The sequence below is a fragment of the Zosterops lateralis genome (assembly GCF_965231275.1).
Source record: "Zosterops lateralis genome assembly, chromosome: 12".
NCBI lineage: Eukaryota > Metazoa > Chordata > Aves > Passeriformes > Zosteropidae > Zosterops > Zosterops lateralis.
In genome coordinates this window covers 11282337-11304553 of record NC_139772.1, presented here as the reverse complement: position 1 = coordinate 11304553, position 22217 = coordinate 11282337, and the positions used below count along the sequence as shown (strand labels likewise).

The window sequence follows — 22217 nt, the reverse complement described above, 5'->3', positions numbered from 1 at the left end:
ATGTTAACAGATGGAGCTGACAGTAGAACTGGGATCTATTTTATTATGCTGGGAAAATGCAAGAGAAATAAATTGTTTAAGCTTTCTGATATTCTAGTCAGATCTCTAGAAATATTTAATTAGAACAGCACTGAGTATCAAACTACATGCACTGGAAATCAGGGATTTGTACAAAGGAGCCTGGTTTATGCTAAGACTGCATCCCATGTAAGGGAGTGTAAATGACATTCACAATGACTCTGATATTGCACATCTGGGTTCCAAGAGTCTGTTCACCTATCTGTAGGAAAGGCAGGAGTGGGAAGGGCTCTCAGTTTGAAGCTGTATTCAGACCTTCTGGTTCCTCTCAAGGGAAATTTCTTCTCATTGTCTCCTTCCCTGTGCTCTCTGCTGGGAAGATTCCCCCAGTCACCCAAGAACTCTGGCTCCAGTTCCTGCCTTACTTCCACACTGCATTCAGCTCAAGGGAAATAGTTCACCTCCATTGAAATCTGCAAACAGTGATTTGTTTGTTAGTACCACTGACTCTGTTTAGTCTTTGTGCAGCACTTGGGTCCCCTTTAATTTGGCATCAAACCCTAAACAGCCAACAGGCAGCTCAGCTGCTTGGTACTCACAGATAAACCCTACTAAAACCAAATTATTGAGGAGGTAGTGGGGCAGCTGCTCTGTAGGACTCAGTAAATGAAGGACCCAGTCATAGTTTTAATAACAGGAAATGCTGGAACCAATAAATTCTTCTCTGTGTCTTGGTTTTCCCATCTGTAAAATAAGGATTATTATAAATGTGTGCTTTGTCTCTACTGTGAGCAATTCAGAATGTATTTATTATGGAAGTGGTGAATATTTGCACATAAACAGGGAATTAAACCAGGAAAAAAGAAACGCCAAGGGTTGTGATCTGAAAATTACTCTGTATCATTTTCACTCCAACACATTTAATTTATAGCCAGAAAACAGGATTTAAGAGTTTTAGGTGTAGAATTCTCTGGGATGTTTTTGTCAGACTGGTATTTTCTAGGGAGCTTTAGATATTATTCATCCCTGTGCAGATTCATGTGATTTTATTTCAGAAATTTAGAAAATTTGGCATAAATAGATCAAATTTAAGGTCTTGAAATATGCCTCATTTTTTCAATCCAAAATCAATCATAATTTTAATTTTCAGTCCAGATATGTTTACAGAGCTCTAAAAGCTCACTCTTTCTCTTTTTATTAGAGGCAAAAGTTACTTGCCTAAATTTGATGTTCTCAATGGAAGGGTGCAATTTATCTGAATTTTAGATATGTTGCATCAGATTCATTCAGAATTCAAAAATGTCATCACTTGTCAGTAAATTAGTGTGTTAACTAACAAATGTGTTTGTTAGCTAACATCTTAAATACTTCTAGGAACATCTAAGTACTCCTAAAAGTTAGTAGTCTTATTTATGAGATCAAACCCAAATGGCTTCATAAACTAAGAATCAACAAAATGGATAAGGTATAAATAGACATAGTCCTGGTGTCCCAAGCTATATTTCCTATTCTAGTAGTTAGACTATGTTTTCATGATTTAAAACTTTATGCAAATTGTAGATTGAAGATGTTAAAAGAACTGTCAGTGTATATGATCTGCAATCTATAGAAATTAATTTGTATACTTAATTTAGAAGGCAATTTAAAGCATGATAATTGTGCTCCATTAGAAAGCTCTTCTACATGCATCTTCTGTGTTATATATTTGGGCAACCATAGTTCAGTCATCATTGTTGCCAGTTTCAGAGCATGAAATGTGGTTAGTTAGGCTATCTGCATCAAGCTGAAGTGGATAGAGCCCTTTTTGCAGAGTTTGCCAGGCTCCAGGTATTTTATTTCATGGATAACTCTACTTATATTCAGCTTACACTCAGCTGTGGTTCTCATGGCAGTTTGTGTCCACACAGCAGTGTGAGGCAGAGCTTGGGTACAAAACGTGTAGAGCTGAGCTGGCTCTGTGCAGGCTGGACACCAGGGTCTCCTCACTGTGACCCTGGGTTGCGGTGCAGTGCTGGGAGAGCAGAGTGGCTCCACATGAGGTGCCACAGGGGCAGCCTGGCTCAGGCCCAGCTCTGCCATACCCAGGGCTGCTGTCTGAGCTGCTTGGGTGTCCCTGGATGGTTTGTAAAGAGCTCTGAGTAGGCACAGCTGCAATGCTGAAGGATACCCTGGCTCTGGGACAGTGCTGTCCTACAGCCCAGAGCACAGGAGAGCAGCTGAGGCATCTGAGGTGCAGGGCTGGTGCCCTGGGTGCCTCACCCCCACCCCGGAGTGCCACAATCCAGGGGGATGCCAGGGGGATGCAGCAGCATCTGGGATTTTCTGTAGATATTTCAGCTCCCTCTTGTGTTGGAGAATGGAGCTGTGTAAATGGAAACTCGGTTTTGGGAATCACATAATTTACCAGTGGCATCCTGGCTGGCATGCAAGTAATTATTTGTGGTTAATCATAGAATATACTGAGTTGGATCCTCAAGGATCGTTGAGTACAACTGTTACATCTGCATAGGACATCTCTAAGAAATGTCCACATCTCTCATGCCTGAGAGCATTATCCAAACACTTCTTGAACTCTGTCAGGCTTGGGGCTGTGACCAGTTCCTTGGGGAGACTCTTCCAGTGACCAGCTACCCTCTGAGTGAAGAACCTTTTCTTGGTATCCAACATAAACCTCCCCTGACACAACTTCAGGGCTCCTCAGCTCCTGTCACCAGTCACCATAAAGAGGAGACCAGTGCCTGTCCCTCCTCTTCCCTCATGAGGAAGTTGTAACTGCAATGAGGTCCCCCCTCAATCTCCTCCAGGCTGAACAGACCAAGTGCCCTCAGCTGTTCCTCATATGGCTTCTCCTCAAGGCCTTTCACCATCTTCACAGCCTTCCTTTAGATGCTCTATAACATCTGAATATCTTTTTTATATTGTGGTGCCCAAAACTGCTCCCAGCACTCGAGGTGAGGTCACCCCACTGCAGAGCAGAGCAGAGCAGAGCAGAGCAGAGCAGGACAATCCCCTTCTGTGCCCCTGATGTCCCCAGGACATGGATGGCCCTCCTGGATGCCAGGGCCCTGTTGACTCATGTCCATCTTGCTATGGACCAGGACTCCCAGGTCCTTTTCCACAGCATTGCTTTCCAGCCCCTCATTCCCTGTCTGTCTGGACATCCAGGGTTGCCCCATTGCAGGTGAAATTTCTTTTTGAATCATGATGATACAGAAAATGTTTATCTCAATGCACTGAAAACTTTATTCTCCCAATAAGTTAGCAAATCTGACCTCCTTTGCTACTGTGCCCCACTCCAGCACATTCATGACTCTCCAAAATTTACTGTTTCAGAAGAGCTGAATGGAAAGACTGGATGTGATTAGCAGAATATAGGGCTATCCACTCTCACTAGTTCTTGTTGCTTGATTCAGTGTTTATAAGCATTTACAGGCAGAATTGCTTAGGCTGACTTTTGAAGTATTTTCTCTTTTGGGAGAATTTGCTTCAAAATTGTTTAATGGGGCTGGGTTCTTGCATCTTTGGGGGCCACAGCACTGCTCAGTCCATTTGCTGAGATACTGAACTATGTGGAGCCTTTGCCTGGGGTGGCATTTCCAGTGAAGACTTGTACCCTAAAGCACGAATCTCCTGGTCTATAAAAGTAACCTTTGCTATGTAGGGTGAGGGCTTTTTTCAGTATGTTCTTGGTTCACACACTTTCCATAAATTTCATAAACATTATGTTCATAAATATGACAAATGTAGACTGCCATAACTAAATCTTGGTTTTATTCCTTGTTCCTAGGTGGGTTTTTGCAATTGCTCACAGCTGGGCAGACTTGTGAATTCTGTGAATTTCCTTTACTGAATCTGGCATGAAAATTTCCCTGTAAAATTTCTCATGCAGAAAGAATGGATTACAGCCCTGAGAAAAAGCACTGTCAGAGGGAAATAGCTGTAGCCCAATGTTTGTTGACATTTTCACTGCTTTTTCTAAAAAAATTGCCAAGATTTGTTTCTACAACAGATTGTGATTTTTTTCAGACACAGAACCTTGTGAGAATAGTGCTTTTGTTCCTCCAAACTGGTATTTTTTAATTGTCAGTATAAATGAAAGCAAGATGGTAATAGATTTTTCCCTGACACAAAAATGGAGAGAACAAATATAAAGTATGCTTGTGTTTAGATAAATTATTTAAATAGGAGCAATATGGAGTAGGTAGGGAAACTTTATTTGTAATTTACTTGTGTTCTTCCAAAAAAAAAAAAAGGTTTATATTGAGTTATTCTAAAATAATGTGGAAAGGATAGAAGGTTCTTTTCATTTTCTGTGTTTAATTCCAAACCACTGAAGAAGGAAGGAATTAAAGTAATGTGTGTCCCTAAAGAAATGTGGACTTGACATTTTATTCCTAACTGGATTTCTTTTATGTCTGGCTATTACTTAGCAGAAAGGCACCAGTTGTTATTAGATTTTAGCTTGGTTTGCCAAGTTTACAGTGTACAAATACTTTGTAGTTGATTTTCAGCATCTCTAATGAAGTATTGTGGAGGTCCTGTTCCTTGCTGCTGTAAGAAGCTGTCCCCATGACATCAGGGTCACCTCGGCCTGAATTGGGACCCTACAGCTGAAACCAGACTTAGCAAAATGAAACTCTCTACAAGGCCTCAGTGTAGAAGCACTTCAACCTTAAGTTCTGCCCAGCTCTTGAGGCTTGAAAACAAAAGCAAAATATGTTCTCCAAGGTTCTCCATGCCTTGGAATGGAATTTGCAACTTGAAATTATTTTTTTCCAAGTCTGAGGCTTAGAGGTTTCTCTCTGCTTTTCCTCCCAGCCAGATACTGGACAGCTGATAGATTTGGCTTAGATTACAAGTTTCCCCTTTTCTCACTCAATATAAGTAGTGACAACCAGCATATTTCTGCTGAATTTGAGGTACCTTTCTTGTAGTATTTGATGAACTGTCACATCACAGCACTCCCACTTCCTCCTACAGTTTATTCCTGTGCTGGTGGAGATAGAGGCAGTCAGCTCTGGCAGCTACAGGGCTTTAGGAAATAATCAACTCTAAATTCATGGTCAGGCCAGCTTAGTGTGAAGGAATTATGTCCCAAAAAAAAGCATCTGTGTCTTTTCAGAATAGTCATACCAGCTCTCTCCTAGAGACCTGGCTTTGAAGTACTTCTCTTCAGTCACTCTTCAACTGCAAAATAAATGTTTGGTGTTTCTGGCCTCCCTGCCTCCCCCCCCAGCCTTCCCACCAGAGGCCAAAAGTCTGTGTGTGAGTTTTGGAGTAACTACACAACCTGGAGAACCAAGCTAAAGCTGTATCACTTCCCATCTCCTTTTGTGACTTGGCACGAAATATGAAACTTTATAATCAAAAGATTCAATTCTCCTTGTTGTAAGAAGACCATGAGCATGAATTAGGTTATTTTAAAACAAAACTGTTTTATGATTTCATTTATTAGGTTGGATCTGAATACACTAAGACTTTGTACAAGCTTGGGTTGACACCTGAGCTGGACAGCTGGACCTGATGAGCTCATCCAAATACTGGATAGTGAATATAATGCCCCTTGTGATTCCCTGTTTTTACAGCTGGGAAAACAGATGTTATAAAGTGTTTTAGTTAAGTGGTTACTCTTCTCATTTTTGCAATGTAATCTAGTCACTGGTAAGAACAGGGCCTAGTGACCTAATTATAATCCCAAAATTCAGGGATCAAAGCATAATGAAATGTCAAATTCCCTTTTCATTCTTACCTTCTGAACACTGCACCTTGAATCTACTTCATGATGAGGAAAGAACCATAATATTTCAAGTTTCAGTGTACAAACAATCATTAATTGAACTGTTCCCCAGATCAGCAGAACTAAATCAAAACATCATGAATTGATTCTACCACAACCTCACCCACTACAAAGTCAAAATCATCACCCAAGCATGATGTGATAGCAGAAGTTGCACAGAACCATTTAAAATAATAAAAAGGCAAAGCAAGAATGTATGGATTGCATTTTACTTTACTAAGACTTAAGCCTTTTATTGTAAGGGCAGTAGATTTCACAGCTGTCATTATTTGTCATTTTAGTGAACTCCTTTGAACTCAAGCCCCAATCTTGTTTTCAAAGCACTGACTTTCATTTGCTCAAACCCCTGCCAGCAGTTTGTGTATCTTTCACTGTGCTATCTTCAGAGAGAAACAGCAGTCACAAAGGTTAAAGAGCTATTTACAGAGACCCCAAGATCCCTACTGGTTATTTATGGTAACAGTGTTTTCCCTTTGTTTCTGCAGGATTACTACAGTCTACTAACTGCTTAGCAGGTGTGTGCCCTGATATCCTTCTATTCCCAAAATAGAAATATTAATTAGTTCATTATTCAGTATAATTCAACAGCTGATTCAATAGCTTGATGTTCATCCCCTTTCTTTCTCCTAATCAAATCCCATTTTCCCCTCTAAGTTGATAATGAAAATATTTATACAGAGATTGGTATCTTTGTTTTTTTAGTGCAGTTGTTCATTTATATACCTTTTGGGGTTTGATTCCAGCTGTTTGATTTGAGTGTGCCTTTGCTTGTCTGAGGCCATGTTGTAGAACACTCTTTTGCTTAGGCATTGGTAAAAGCCTGCCCTTCTATACCCTGGCTCTGTCCTCCTGCTCAGTGTTTCATCTCACTTCATTGAACCACTGAAGCAGTGGAACACATAGAGGTCTGCTGCTGCTCTGAAATATTTTGTGAGTAGAGAAACAGTCCAAATCTGTGAACAAATGGTTATTTTAAAGCCTTAAAATCAGCTCAGTTTGGCATGCAGTCACCTCTGTCAGAATATTGCTGTGTTTCCTTGCCCTAGCAAAGCTGGTGCAAGCAAAAGTGGCATATGGAGAAGATTTCTGTCTTGTCCAATTCCATTTTGCTCAGTAGCATGCACTTCATTAATACAGAAGAAACCAAAGATCACAGAGGCAAAAGTCTTAGTCACCCAGGAATACAGACCAACATTACAGCTCCATTTTAATCTTAGTCTTCTGATGCTCCTTCTAGAGGCTGGATAAAAACTATTTTACCTTCACAAGGAAACTCCCTTAGACATAGAACTTTGAATAAACAGCAAAGTCAGGTCAACACTTACTCATAAAATTCAGCTGCAGGAGTGAGTTTGTACTTTGAGTATTTAGTACCATTGCCAAGCACTGATGCATTGAAGAGTTTGGGATCTGTACAGTTCGGGCTGTTCCAGCTGTTGTGGCAGTTTGTCCAGGGGAGCTCAAACGTGAATGATGAAAATAGATAATACAGAGACCAAGCTATGATAACGTTGTAGTAGAAACCCACGTAAAGAGCTATGAGTATCACTGCATAGCCTACACCTAAAGACAAAGGAAAACTAGATTATACATTGCATTTGACATGCAGCAGTATACTCAAACATTGGAATTAAACTCAACCATACATGATTGCAAATTCATTTTAGGTCTTCACAGCAATAAAAAGGAATTTTTGACATTTGCATACACATATGCGGACACAATGTACCTGACCTCTAAACAAAAAATTACAGAAATGGTTCTGGAAAATGACTGGCTTTTATCAAATCCAGTTGTTTGTCAGAAAAAGAAATTAAGCAGTGCAATGTCAAAATTTGTCCTTGTACAACTCCATTGCTGATTTGCTTCCAATGCAGAAGATTGCACGCCCATGTTAGGAGCGAAACTCACTTCATCTTCATGACGTCAGGGACCTTGGCAACTTCACTTGGAAAAGTAAAGCTCCACACTTAAATGAAGTTTCCCTATGCTCACGTTCCCACCCTGAACTAGTTTGGAACAGACACTGATCCCTCTCTTGTTTCTTTCCCATTACTACTCTCTTGATTGGCTTCCATCAGCATGTAACTGGCTCCAAATCATGCATGAAACAGTCTTTGCTGCTCCACTGAGGTCTCCAGGTCGTTTTTGGGCATGCCAGTAAAACTTGGTGAATATCAGGTTGGGGCTAAACTGTGTGTGACATTCAAGCTTTTTTACTATCTCTCCATGATTACAGAATTCAGAGTGTAAACATTCTCTTTTGACTTTGAACATTTGCTTTGTGTTTTTGCATATCATGAAGTGTGGCTGGGGGGTCTCTTTAGCAAGAGCATCCCAGAAAGTGCATGCTCTCCTCATGAAAATGGATATGTTCCAAACGTTTGGGAGGAAGTTTTGATACTAATGTTGGAGCCCAATAAAAGTTGGCTGGCAGAATGGGTCAGGAATCTTGCTTTGCCTTGACTTCAATCATTCTTTCTTTACTGTGTGTGCAGCTTTGTTCTCTGAATCCTCCCTCAAAGTTGTATGTATATATGCATATAAAAGGTAGGGACTACAGTTATTTTATGAATGTCATCACTGTCACAGTGGGTACTGTCACAGCAACTAAGTGCAAACCTTTACTTCTAGTTGTCTTCAGTTTAATTGGAAGCCTAGCAGTTGGAGATTATTAGGCTTTCTTATTTCTTTATAAAGAAAGGAAGTAGCAAACACTGCAAGTATTAATCCCAGTTTAAAATTTGCATAAGGAACAGATGCTGACCCTGAAGGAGTTGGCAGTTCAAAGACTGCTGTGTGTACAAAAGTTACTCTCTGCTCTGCAGGAGATTTTTAATTCATAAACCAGTTTGCTCATCCCTAACAATAGGGAAATAATTGTGAAAGTAAAGATGAAACAGTATTTTCAAATCCTTAGTGCTTAAATGAATCTAGTACTTAAACACTCAAACTCTAGTGATACACCACAACCAATAGAACGGAGAGGAAGGAGGAATCCCCCAAAAGAATAATTCTTAAGTATTAAGGTGAATGCTAAAACACTAAGTATGAATAATATATGAAATACTAAAATTAAATTATTGCTGTTTAATAAAGCATTCCTGAAATTCCTCCAATCCAGGAGGACAATGAGAGATGCTTAATAGCAAGACTAAAAAATACTGGATCAAATGTGTTTTAAATAGCCCTTCTCTGTGATTGTAAGAATGTTCAGGAATGAATATGCTCTTATGTTTCTAGGTTTTCTTAAAAGTAATGCTGCACCACCCACAGTCTAAAATAGACCCTGGAAAAAAATGCAGAGATGAAAACAGACTGTGTTACAAAGGTTACAGGGTATATTTGTAATTGCATATGTTATGATAGCATCTCATTAAAAGTAGAGTGCTTAGAGTTCATAGCAATAATATTCATAGCTAAAATTAGAACTACAGTGCTGTTCATTTAGAGAAGCTGTTATAAATTTGTGTAGACTGTGTACTTTTCCTTTGAGTGAGAGATTTGAGTTGTCCCAGAAACAACTCCAAAGCATTAGCAGTAAAATGTGTTTGCATGTTATCAGAGGTTTCAGTCAAAACTTTAAAAGTACTGAGTTTATACTGAAGTGCAAATATGTCTCAATGCTTATTACTTTTTGAGAATCAAATAACTTACGCTATTCTATAGTCTTGTAATAAGAAACCTTAAATATCAACAGTAATGTATGTTTAGTCCACCTTGAAAATGTCAGCTTAAAAACACAGCTGGAATGTCAGCAAGAATATACATGAAATAAGTTCTATTTTCCTTTCTCATAATCTTTTCAATCCTGAAGTCAACACAGAATACCTCTGAGCACAGTGGCCTTTGGCTCAAATGCTTTGAGATCCTGAAGGTCTGATTTTTGCATTTAGGTTTTCAAAATCCTCATTGTCATCCAAAGGTATATAAATAATACCAACATGAATTTTATTGAGCAGGAATATTCAGGTTCCTGGGTGCTGGGATGAATTTTGTCTCCCATGATGGGATTATAGAAGGGCTAGGTAAAGCTATATGAATTAATTTTAAAAATTTGAGGCACATTATTTTATTAGCTTGCTTACTTATTTTTTGTTATATTGCTGGTTTTGCTGTGAATTTTGGGTTTGCTAGTATTGTGTGGCACTAGACTGCTTGAAGAGGAAAGCTGTATTTTGAGAAAGAAGACTAACATTTACTCAGTGTAACCTATATCCACGCAGCGGATCCATCAAGTTTGGATTGCTATTGTTAAGCTCCTCGGCTTTTGTCAGTTCCAGGATGAACATGATCTGAATTTTAAGGTTCTAAGGTCAGATGAGCTTGCCTGGTTTAATTTCAGATATCTCTGTGTTGAAAAGGCTTTCACATAAGATTTTAGATACATATTTTGCATAAGATTTTAGATAGATATTTTAGTCTGGTATGCATACAAAGGAACTTACATTTTTTGCTGGCAAACAATACTTAAATTCTTGAGGTTCCTTAACCAATACTTGTTTCATGTACAGAACACATATGGCTTCTTTCACACATTGATCATTTCCTGATCAAAGCCAAACACCCTGAAGCACCTAACCTATTTTTCCCTTGTAGAATGATGCAGTGCACAAACAACACTCCACAGCCTTTTATTCAGTGATGCTGGAGAGTTAATCCTAGTGGAAAATATTCAATAATAATAATGTTTAGATTTTAATAAGTGCTTTTCATTGCTAAATCTGAAAGACATTTTACAAAGACTGCCAGAATCATTGCTCCCACTTCACAGGCAGGAAAACTGAGGTACAGAGATACCACAGAAAACTCCTGTGATGTTACAAGCCTAGTGGCCGAACCCCAGTCTTCACAATTCCATTTTAGTGTTGTAGCCACTGTGGTATGTTGGTTTCTGCAGGGAAAGCTCCATGCCCTGGAGTAGTGGTTACCTTAGTCAATGGGGAAGACAGGGCTGAACTAACGTGGATGGGATTTGGTATTTCCAATGTTTGGATTGCCAAACTCCTTCCTCCACCCAGAGATACCCAGTTCCTCCCAGCACACAGGGGAAAGGGAGGGCAGGGCTGAAATGCTCCTGCTCATTTCCCTCTCTTACACTCAGCCAGCAAACACCCTGAAGATGATTTCTGTGGCTTTTCCCATTTTGTGCTTCACCTTTGATAACATAAAGATTTGAGAGTTGGGCAAAGGTCACCAAATACCACTGTGAAAGATGGTATTGGCTATGAAAGATGAGAGATCTTTACGTTGTTTGTGATCACATGTGTGTGGCATCCTCAGGTGCTGTTCAAGTGCACAGAGGAACACTTACCTTTGAAAACTGGACAGATTTTCCACACAGTGGCCGCTCCTTCTCGATTATATTGTCCCAGTGCTAATTCCATATAGAACAGGGGCATTCCAGCAATGATTAAAAAGAGGATGTAGGGTATAAGAAAAGCACCTGAAAAGACAGTAAAAAGACATTGTAGTCTTCGTATTGGTTGCATTTTTCTTTCTCTGTTGCTTATTTTACCAGCTAAAGACAAAAGCACTGTTTTTGGGAAATAGAAAGGAAATATCAGGAAGGAAGAACCCATGTGTTCACATCCCTTTTCTGTATTTTTTAAAGGTTCCAGAATCCCTGAAAAAAAGCTATGGGCCATAAGTCCTATTTCCCCATAATGCTTTCCCTCTGATTTTTGGTTTTAAAGAGGAAAAAAAAAAAGTGTCCCTGAAAATTAATTAACTGAAGAAGAAAATAAAAGCTGAACACAAGAACACACTTGCATAGCTGAAAGGGAAAGAGACTATGAAAAATTTTAAGTGGGTTGTTTTTTTTTTTTTTTTTTTTTTTAGTATTTTCAGAAGGGAACACAGAACCAGCAACAGAAGAGACATTTGTGAAATCTTGTAAGAGCAACTTAAATCACCGTATGAAGTGTCTGCAAGAACCTCTGGCTTGGAAATTAATTACTACTGGTTAATTATAAAGAATTTAAACTTCCATGACATATTTTGGATTTTGCTGTAACAAATTCCCTTACTCTTATGAAATGGGTTAGACAACACACCCCTTTCCAACCTAGGGACGCTCATGGCCATTACTGTGGAGAATGTGGAGGTTCCTGCTGGGCCCCAGAACTGATCCTGATATTGCAGCAGGACAGTGCTGGGGCTGCTGACACCTTCCTGGAACACTTCACAAGGCTGAGAATTCTCCTGTGACAGTACTGCCACTGAGAAACTGTCACCTTTGGAAAAATCCTGGTGCGTCAGCTACTAGAGCATAACAAGATGAAATACAAAAGGATCACCTAATGTAGAAACTACCTGAAAATTTCTTAGCTATTATATGTGATCCAGGTCACAGAGAGATTACCCCTATGCATGGCCACATGTGATAATACTATAAAGCAATTATAGCTGGTGTCATGTTTAATGACTGTGGGCTCTGACAGTTCTCTGCTTTGTGGTATATGCAAAGGGTAACGTTTATTATATTGCACAGCTTGCTTGGTCAAGAAGAGTTCAATTAATATTAAACTTGCCTGTATTAAAAACATTATTGGATTGCTTTAATAACTAGAGAGCTGACAGAGTAATTACATACACTGAATAAATGACTAATGTCCTTAGGAGTTATCTATGAAAAGGAAACTAGATTGTGAATATCATAGTTCAATTTTTCAGCAAAAGGAAAAACAGCAGTAGCTTGACTATTTCTCATAATAGCAAGTAGTGCAAACTTATAAAATCTGTTGTGCTTGTTTAGTAATTTGAAATCTTCCTCCCTAAAGGGCAGTAACTTTGCATTGCTCCTAAATTTATACATTTACAGGAGGTAAAAAGCTGAAAGCATGACTGTTGCTTTTTAAAACATGTTGAATTACATGTTGAAAAAAGTATGTTTGAATGTACTTTGAAATGTAAGTTTAAAAAGCATATTGTTATTGAATAGTTGTTTCTTTACCTTTTGAGCTTGCTTTTCACAGATATTATGGTGTAAGTTGCTTTCATGACTGCTTAGAAAAGGAATTTTGACTATATACTGGAGAATAGAATAGAAAAACAAACTCTGCTGTCTTAGTCATACCACCAATCTACATCTAAAAGTAACCTGCTGTAACATAATGGTAAGGACAATGTATTCAGCATTCAGTCATAAGTTTAGTCATTTGAAAGTTGAAACCTTGCAATGAAACAGAGACAAGGTATATCAACAGGAGAAAAAAATAGCTTAAACCTTTGAGAATGCATATTAAAAACTGAAATATATTGGTTGTGTCACTTTGGGGGCAAGAATCTTCTTCATGATGGAATGCAATATAAATGCAACTTGCATTTGCATAAGCAACTACAGTATCAACGATACATGTTTTGGCAATATTTTGGTGTTTATAATTTGTTTTCTATGATTGCCACATTGAACTGTTGTGTACAGAAAAAAAATTTGCATTCAACAGATACTTAATACCCTGCAGTTCTGAGCTCTGTTCAATGTTGAAACATACTCAGCAAAATCAGTCTGGGATACTACATATTGCTTTCACTACATCTAGTATCTGGAAAAATTATTTTAGGTGGTTTTACTGTCAGATTTCCTGCAAGTGAGCTTTTGAAGTGCCATACTTGTCTTGCTTTGATCATATTACAGTGTGTGGAGCTGACTCACAAACCTGGCTTGTATTTGGGAGGTATGGAGTTTGCAGGGAGTGATGTTTGATTAATGTCATAAGACTGTGGAAAGCATGATGCCTATTCAGGGAAATTTGTATTTGAGAAGATTAATCCTGCAGATGCGTAGTGGACATACGTATTAAATGCGAGTTTAAAATATGCAGTTTTTAAGTATGACTAATAGCAAGATGAACTGTGAAGTGTACCGTACTTAGGCCCACTTGTGTAAGTGTCATCTGTTTGGCTGCGAGTCATTCCAGCCTTTAGTTAAAGGAGGTTTCTTTCTTTTTTTTCTTCCCCCGCCCTGCCCCCGCAGTGGATTAATAAGGTGTGGTGTAATTTTCATCAAAGAGCAGTTACACAGTATGGCAGGGTTTCGTAGCTGGGTTACTTTTCAGGTGCAAAGTGATTGAAGTATTTTGAAATTGAGATAAATACCAAAGTAAGGGTGCTTAGTCATATTAAGTTTGACTTAATGTTTTGGAGTCTTCTGGAAAGTTCTTGTTTAGCAGCTTCTGGTTAGGTAAAAAATAACAAAAAGTCAGGTACTTTTGTAAGAACTTTTATATTTGCTCTTATTTCCCTCAACAATATCCAGAATCAATTTTCATGTTGTTTGCTCAACCCTTTCTGGGATCAAGGCCCCTTCGAAGAAAAATAAATTATGGTCAAAACGTCATTTAAATTTCCATGTGAAATAGATCTAGAATAGAATGGTCTGCAAATGGTTGCAAACAGCCTGTGTGTGAGCTGACCAGTGTCACTCTGGCTTGCATAGGGGCTCTGACTTAGGGCTATTTAGGAGCAGTGTCCTATGAACAAGAGGTGTTTGAAAGTTCTTCCAGTCCTGTTTGTGTGAACATCCTGTGGGCCAGGAAAGAAGCAAAGCAGTCCTGGTGGGCCTCTTGCTTTAGCTCCACTGGTGTGAATTGAAGCATCAGCCCAGATTTCTCTGCAGGAGCACTTGGTGTTAATGCCCACCCTGTCTAGGAAGTCGGAGTGTGTTAGGGAGGGTGGCACGATGGCTGTCACCTGCCAGTGCCACTGGCCACAGAAACTGCAGTGCTTCAATCCACAGAAACTGCAGTGCTTCAATTGCACCAATGCAGTGTCCCATTTGGACAGGCCAGACAGCTGAACTCTTAGGAAGCAGAGCTTGGCTAACACTTCAGACAGGCTTGCCAAGACCTACCTACCTCAGCGGGCTGGGGGACGCAATCTGTGCGATCGCGGCTTTGGCAGAAACGCGCTGACAGCACTCGAGGGGATTCCACTCCCCCACGGTGTGAGCACGCAGCTGCAGCCCACAAGGCAACACTGGTTCCAGCAATCCCTAATGGTTCCTAATTTCCCTCTACAGCTAAAAAGCTGAAGTCATTAACATCTGTAATAGAGCTCTGGCACAAGAGCCATACTTGACTCTCTACTGAGTCACATGCGGCTTGAGAGCCACGGAGTGGCCTGAGACTGTTGTGAACTGCTACATCTCTCTCCTGACAGATTTCACATGCATGTTCCTTTAAGGTACCAGTGCAAATATGAGGTTAAGACAGCCTTATGTCTTGTGCAAAACTAGGTTAGGTCAAACCTTCAGCTTCTACAAGAACCACCTATGTGAAACTTCAAGTGGAAACTCACACAGATATTTTTTTGAAAAACTATTACATTTAATTAATGAAGGACAAAATACAAGACAGACTTTGTATTCCTGTGTCCAGTGTCAAAACAACTTCTTAATTTTGCTATACCAGAATCCACATGGAGTGTTTCCTCTCTTTGTCAGCATTCCCAGCATCCTAAGGGTGGGAAGCAAAAGCTCTAAATATTCTTCTCAGTCCTACCAGGAGGTCTCATCTCACTTTTAAATACCAGAAAGAAAGAAGCATTAATTAAATAATGGCTGAAAAAAAGATATTTTAAATGGCTTTGGTTATCCTAAAAGGATTCTTGATGCACATACAAGAAGTAGGCCAGAACAGGGGTAGTTGAAACAATTTTGAACTCTTTGTGTTTGTTAGTCTTCTGCATTTGTTACCATGGTTATTTCTAGTCAAAATGTTATACTGGCAGGGGTGTCTGCTAAAACAACAAACTTTGAGCAAATATTGCAGTGCATTTTCCAATAGGAGTGTTTCCAGCATTTGTGCAGGAACAGTCTAAAAGCAGAGATCTCCCAATTGGTGAACTGAAATACAAGCTAATATCTCTATTAACATTGATGAACACTGTTTTTTCTTTTCATTCAGAATAAATAGTACTCCAAACAATATAAACAACCATTTGACAAAATGTAGTACATTTGCTTTGACAACAAGGAAAATGGGTGGAAACTCTGATCTGTGCAGACTCTTGTGAATGAAAAATGAAGTCACTGATGCAGAGTTCTTGAAATCCAGATTGTACAAGATCACCGTGGGTAGAAAACGAGGTAACTGGAAAGGAAGGTGTTTCTAGTACATGGATGTTATCTGGCTCTTCAACAGACAGGCCACTAAACTTGCACAGCCTCCAAGGGCACCTCTGAAGGAGGGGAGCTGGAGCCTGAGCTGACAGCTGGGAAGAAGAAGAAGGGGTGAAACACTAAGACCCTGCTGACCTGAGATTAAAAGCAATGAGGGTCTGTGTGATACAGCAAAGAGAAGTCAGAGCTACAGAGGAACATGATGGAACCTCAGGTCAAAGACAAGATGATGATGATAACAGCAGCTGTATGATGATGTTGACAGCACCTAGCAAGAGATTTTAGTTGTAAAAAATAACATTTTTCTGCAAAACAGATCACATGACAAAAAACTTCAGCAGCACTTTACACATGTAAAATTCTCCAAGTATTCAATAGAATCTTCCAAGTATGCAACCTTTTAAAATGGAAAGTGTTTCTGAATCATAAAACCAGTGGATCTATACCATGGTGAGTGGCATGTTTCTCTTGAAGCCTTTACATTTAGCTACTCCTTCCAACAAACTGTTGCTAGATTTGGATTTATTTATATTACTATTCTCAATTTGGGCTCAGAGCCTTCAGTTTTTTCAGAATTGCAAATTTAACAGCATTCCTTTCACTCAAAAGAAAGTGAAAACAAATAGTTTCCAGAAATGGTTCAGTGCTGTTGGCTGAGGCCAACTGAAGCCTGCATTTTTTGTCTTGAGCTGTTAACCTGCTACTGTCTTAAAATCACTTGAAGTGCAGTGTATTTATAAGCTGGCCACTGATTAGTAACAGAAAGGGTTACCCTGGCCCTCCCCACGCAAATCCAATCATCCTTTTGCCTTTTGTTACAAGAGTCATGAGCTAAAGAAACCCATTAGTAGCTATTTTGAACAAATTAATGAGAGTTAAATATATCCAGCCACTCAGAGCAGCATGATTCATTCATAAATAACAACCAAGTCATTGGCCAAGGTCCTATTTACATAAATTAATGAAACGATCACATTTACAACAATGTGTAGTTTAAAGATATTTGCAGGCACATACAAGAACAGGACTCTGGCCTGTGTTGTTTGGTAGGAAATTAACGAATAAATGAAGAGACACGGTGGCTATGAGAGAATATAAATCAGGTTTATCCAAGGTGGACAGTGTGGCAGTGGGAGCTCTGGAGATTTGTGGGGGCTTCCTGCTGCTGACCTTCACAACACTCACTGTGGCTGGCTTAGGAAAGGAAGAGTTCCCATCATTTGCTATGAGGGTGACCATAGAAAGTCCAAAGATCTGCTTTATGGACAGCTTTTAACATTGTACCTCTATAGCAGAGGAGTTGGAGTTAGATCTTTTGTTTCTAGATCAATACAATGAGTTTTATCTGTAGTTTGATAAGTAAATACTTGGAGTTTGTAACAATATGAAAGCCTAGCTGCTAACATTCCTGCCCAAATCCACCATCTTGATTTTGTGCTTTTTTACTTTTTCACTACCTGGCTGGTTTAAACAAGAAAGGAGAGAGTAAGTGAGCTGGACTGTGGAACCAGCTTGTAGATTGTTCTGTTATTTATGCCATTCCTATTGCTAATGCTCAGTAGGACAGGGGGGTTGTAGGAGTGGTAGTATCCTTTTCCTGGACAGATAACACTGCTGGGAGCAAACCAGCAAATAGTTCACAAACTCTTCAGAATGTCCTAGCCAGGGGAGATGTATAGTACTGGACTACTGGGTCAGCATGCAGATGCCTCCCTGGAGAACATTGCTGCTTCACAGCAGACATGACTGGAAACTTAAGAGATATTAAATTAAGAGGGAAAAAATACTATTCTAGCTTTTAATTACTAGGAATGTTCTATTTCTGTTTTTTTCTCCAACCTTGCAATTATTAGGGGTGACACAAGGATATATTCACCTGCAATTGCATATCAGCAAAACCACCCAGGTAAGGTGTAGGCTGTACTTCAGATGTACAAGAGCAGGGTGCCTGTCAAAATGTACCCTGATTTAGTGGTGGCAGAGCATCCATGGCTAAAAATATTTTTGAATGAAGATATCAGAAGGTATTTTCTGTGAGCTTGTGGATCAAGATAAGCAACTTAAGTACTGAAAAGATATTCTCTGTGATATAAGGATCATCATCATGTACACAAAAGGAAATACTACTTCATCAGTTTAGCTGTCTCTTAAATGTAGGGAGAGTTGGTGCCAGGGAGAGTTTGGCAACCACAGTTCTACTCTGGTTCAGATATAGACTGTTAGTCAGTTTCCTCATCTTCTCAGAGAACTTGTTTGTCCATTTGTGTTGGGTTTTTTTTTCCCTCAGCCAGCTGTAAAGTAAAATGAATGTTTTCAAAATTCATGGATTAATCTGACTTTGATGCCAGAATGGCTTGTGAGATACTTTGATTTAACTTGCTGTCTAACACAGACCAGACCTTCAGACAGAAAAACCTACAAACCTGATTGGAAGAGACTAGACAGATCCTTTGCTATTTGGTTGTTTTGTTTTGGAGGCTTTTTTTGTTGTTCTGGGGTTTTTTTTGTTGTTTTGTTTGTGTTTTGTTTTTGAATCAAGTGTTTCAGTCTTCTTTTATAATCTACAGAGAAGAATGAACTAAGCTAATTAATTACAGTGCAATAGTGATACCTGGTTTTCTGTCTGAAATTGCCACCCTACAGGTATTTCTTGGTGCAGCATGTTCATTGGCAGGTTGAGGAGCTGCGCAGACACTTTTGGTGTCTACATTAAGTTATGGTACCTGCTTTCTGAGCTGTGCTTTTAACATGTCAGGAATGCCAAGTTTATATGTTTTTCCAGCTTAATAAAAAAAAGCTTGGGATGAATCTTCTGGAGTTGAGCCCCTCATTTGGGCAGTATTGGTCCTTGCTTTCTACTCTCTCTAACACTGAGGATTGCCCCTGTGGGAGCTGCTCACTGTCCTTGCACCCCTGTACATGAGGAGATTCCCCTGCCAGCCGTGCCCCCTGTGTCGGGGGTGGCAGGACTGCCCTGGCAGAGCTGATCAGAGCCACAGCAGTCCTACACAGCAAGGCAAGGGCTGTGAAATGTGCCTTGTGCTGGGCATGGAGCAGGGCAATTCCTGGTTCTCAGCAATCTGGGGTGGAGGGTGTTGCTCTTAAAATCTGCTTTTCTTTTGCACGTTGTCAGAATAAAAACCAGCCTGCAGCCTCTAAGTTAAGCACCCTCTGGGGAGGATGCAGTACCCATTTTAGGCAGCATGAGATTCATAACTGTGCCAGGGTAAAACAAAGTGCCCAAGACATCTTAAATCAGCTCCAGACAAGTGCCAAGCAGCTTTCAAGAGGATTAATGTACAAACCAATAGGAGGTAAATGCCTTGAAATTCTGCTAAAGAAGAATCAAGCACAACAATCTGTGATACTCTTAAAAACTTGCCTTACACCATTTAGTGATTAATCCGATTCTAAGTCATAACTTCAACTTTTGGACTCAAAGACTAAAGCAAAACATTTCCTTTTCCTTCCAGTCTTTATTAGATATTTATTTTTATAAAGCGTAATATTTTTGTACTCTCTTAATCTTTACAAATTCTTGCCTAACAGAATCCCCTAAATTCTTCCTCTCAGTAAAGGGTTATTTCTGTTACAGAAGTGTGAGATGGTCAGTGTTCCTATCTATAAGAATTCTAGTAAATCTAACCTTTACTCTCAGTCACTAGAAATGAAGCCTTCAGGATCAATGTTCTTTCTGACATCACTAAGGGAAGCAGAGTAACTGTACTGTAAACTACATATAATGCAGGCTTAAACAGGACTTTAAATCAGAAGGCCAAAATTACATACCCTATAAAGCCATTATCCATGTTTTCTTAAAACCCACTGTGTGCATTTTAGTGATATTTCTTGGACATGCTTTCTAAATTATAAAGTACAGATATCAGAGATATTTAAAATGAATAGTATGTTATCTAGCCACAAAGAATATTTTCTTATAGAAGACAAACGCTGCATCATTTAAATTTATTTGTAAACTTTAATGGCTGTGTGTGGTGCTATTAACAGTGATATTGGCAAATTTACCATTATTGTCATGGCTACTATTTGGATAATTGCCTAGAAAAATTGAAAAACCTGTATTCTTATCAAAGATTATAGTTACTATTGTATTGTGCTAATATTTTGAAAGGCCTGGACAATAGTAATTTCCAAGTGGATGTGGCTCCTTTACTTTGTACCTTTCTGTTGGCACCAAACACAGGAATTTCACAAAAACTGTCACAGTCTTCTTCACAGAAAACTTTTCCTTTTGGGAAAATCTGTATTTGGCACAGGGAGGTGCTGGTAATGTTCTGCGTGCCAGCCATTAGGCGGGGTCCCTGAGAATTTGGGCATTGTGAGCACAAAGTGAAACTTCTCAATATCATCCCTCCTGCAGCAGGAGGACTGTAAGAACTACTTGTCTTGACATCAGTTTGCTTGGAAGGGTAAACTGAGTCTTATTTAGACCAGTATGAAATCACAACAATGCTGCACAAATCTACCTGTACTGGCTAGCAACATCCTTCCTTCATTTTCCATCCTCCAACTGCTCAGCTGCTTCTGTGGGAATGAATAAGACAAAAGTTTTTCTTTAAGTATGCAACTTGAGCCTTATGTTTGTTCTTAGTGGGCTGTTTTCCTAATAGGCTTCAAGCAATGTAATTTTCCCCTCAGTCCAAGCTGTCCAGTGCATGCATTGTCACTGCCATTCTGCACAGGCCTCCTAGCTTGAAATGCCATGGAAGAATGCGAAAATTACCCCAGGGCCCATCATAGCTCCTTGCCAAGATGAAGCAGAGGCCTATTAACAGTTTGAACCAAAATTCTTCTTGTTTCATCGCAGTACAAACTTTTTCTTGGGCAGATTGAGGGGCAGTTTTATTCCCTGATTATTCAGACCTTATGATAAATCACTGTGGATGAGTCTGTTGTTTTCAACTTACCACACAACTGGGATTTTTAAAATTTATTTATTTTAGGGGTATTTTTTAAACGTTTTTGTTTCTAAACAGTTTTAAACACACAATATAACATGACTGTAAAAAGGTATTTAGAAAGAAAAATAAAGGTGATCTTGGAGATCTCAAAATCTCTTAATTTAGGGTCAAACAGTGATTTCATCATCAGTTTCTGTATGAATCAATGGAGGATGAACTGGCTGTTCAGGAAGAGCCTGGTAACTGGTTTCTGCCTCTTTCTTTTAGGGTAGAGTGAAGAGAGTAACTTATGCCAGAGAGTAACTGTATTCTTACAGCCACCAATTTCAAAAGTCCAAAAACCATGAAGTAGGCCCCAGAATACTTTAAAATGTATGATCTACTACAGTCCTTTTATTTGCTGCTTGCTTTTAGTTTTGAATTTACTTTGTACTTTCCCAGCTTTTCTTTTCAGCCGTGAAAGCTAGAAAGAGATTCTTAATCATTTGTCCCTATGAAACTGAGAGTAAAAGGCAGTTCTTAAAATAGCACTTTTTTATTGCTTGAGCCCAACATAGGAGAATGCTGAGGTCATAGTCTAACTCTCACAGAGTAAACCTATTTTGTGTAATAATCACCATCATCTATGTAATCCTGACAGTTTGCTTTTTAAGTGAAGCACTGAGCTATTGTACTGAGTGAAGGATCAGTTACTACTCAGTGGAAGTTTTCTCTATCAGTTTATTCTGAATAGTTTTTTATTACTTTACTCTGTTTTTTTTTTTCCCCTCACATAATTCTTAGTCTGGAAATTCTGTCTCCTTAGGAGTCCTTAAGAGAGAGACGTCTGTTATTTGGGTTTAAATCCTGGCTCTGGTGACGTCAATGGAAAAAAATCACCCATTGACTTCAGCTGGGTCAGGATTTCTCCCATGTGGTTTATGAATCTATTGATTTTAACTAAGGCTGCAGAGCCATACATACATGAGAAACAAACTGCAGAAAAGAAGCAAACGATCAAACTCTTCTCCAAAACAAAGTCCTGGACTGTCTTTGATCTCACCAACACCTGCCTCATAATCTCATTTACACATCTGAATTTCTCTTCTGAAAGGAGACAAAGCTCTGCACAGCACAAACTCTTCCTTAGTTTTGTGATAAACTGTAGAACTAAGATGCCTGTGTACAGCTCTAATCTCCTCTCAGTTTGAGGGCATGAGCTTGGGAGCTTTCTTTAAGGATCAACCTTACTGCACATCAGAACAGACACAGCCCTGCATGCTGATGAGCAGTCATGTACCAAGCCACTTCTGAGAGTGGCTTCTAAGCTGTGGACTTGATGTTTTGGTAGCATTTGGCCTTGAACTTTCGAATATCA

The 22217-nt window shown here is 39.3% G+C and overlaps 1 protein-coding gene across 1 annotated transcript in view; it reads right to left on the bottom strand.

Moving 5' to 3' along the window:
- SLC6A2 (solute carrier family 6 member 2) overlaps window positions 1-22217 on the bottom strand; it is a 59462-nt gene that overhangs the window by 26496 nt on the left and 10749 nt on the right. Inside the window, exons 2-3 of the mRNA XM_083870250.1 lie at window positions 11130-11261; window positions 7141-7378 (exon numbers count right to left, since the gene is read on the bottom strand). Of these exons, the coding sequence (XP_083726376.1) occupies window positions 7141-7378; window positions 11130-11261 (370 nt within the window). The remainder of the gene's footprint in view (window positions 1-7140; window positions 7379-11129; window positions 11262-22217) is intronic.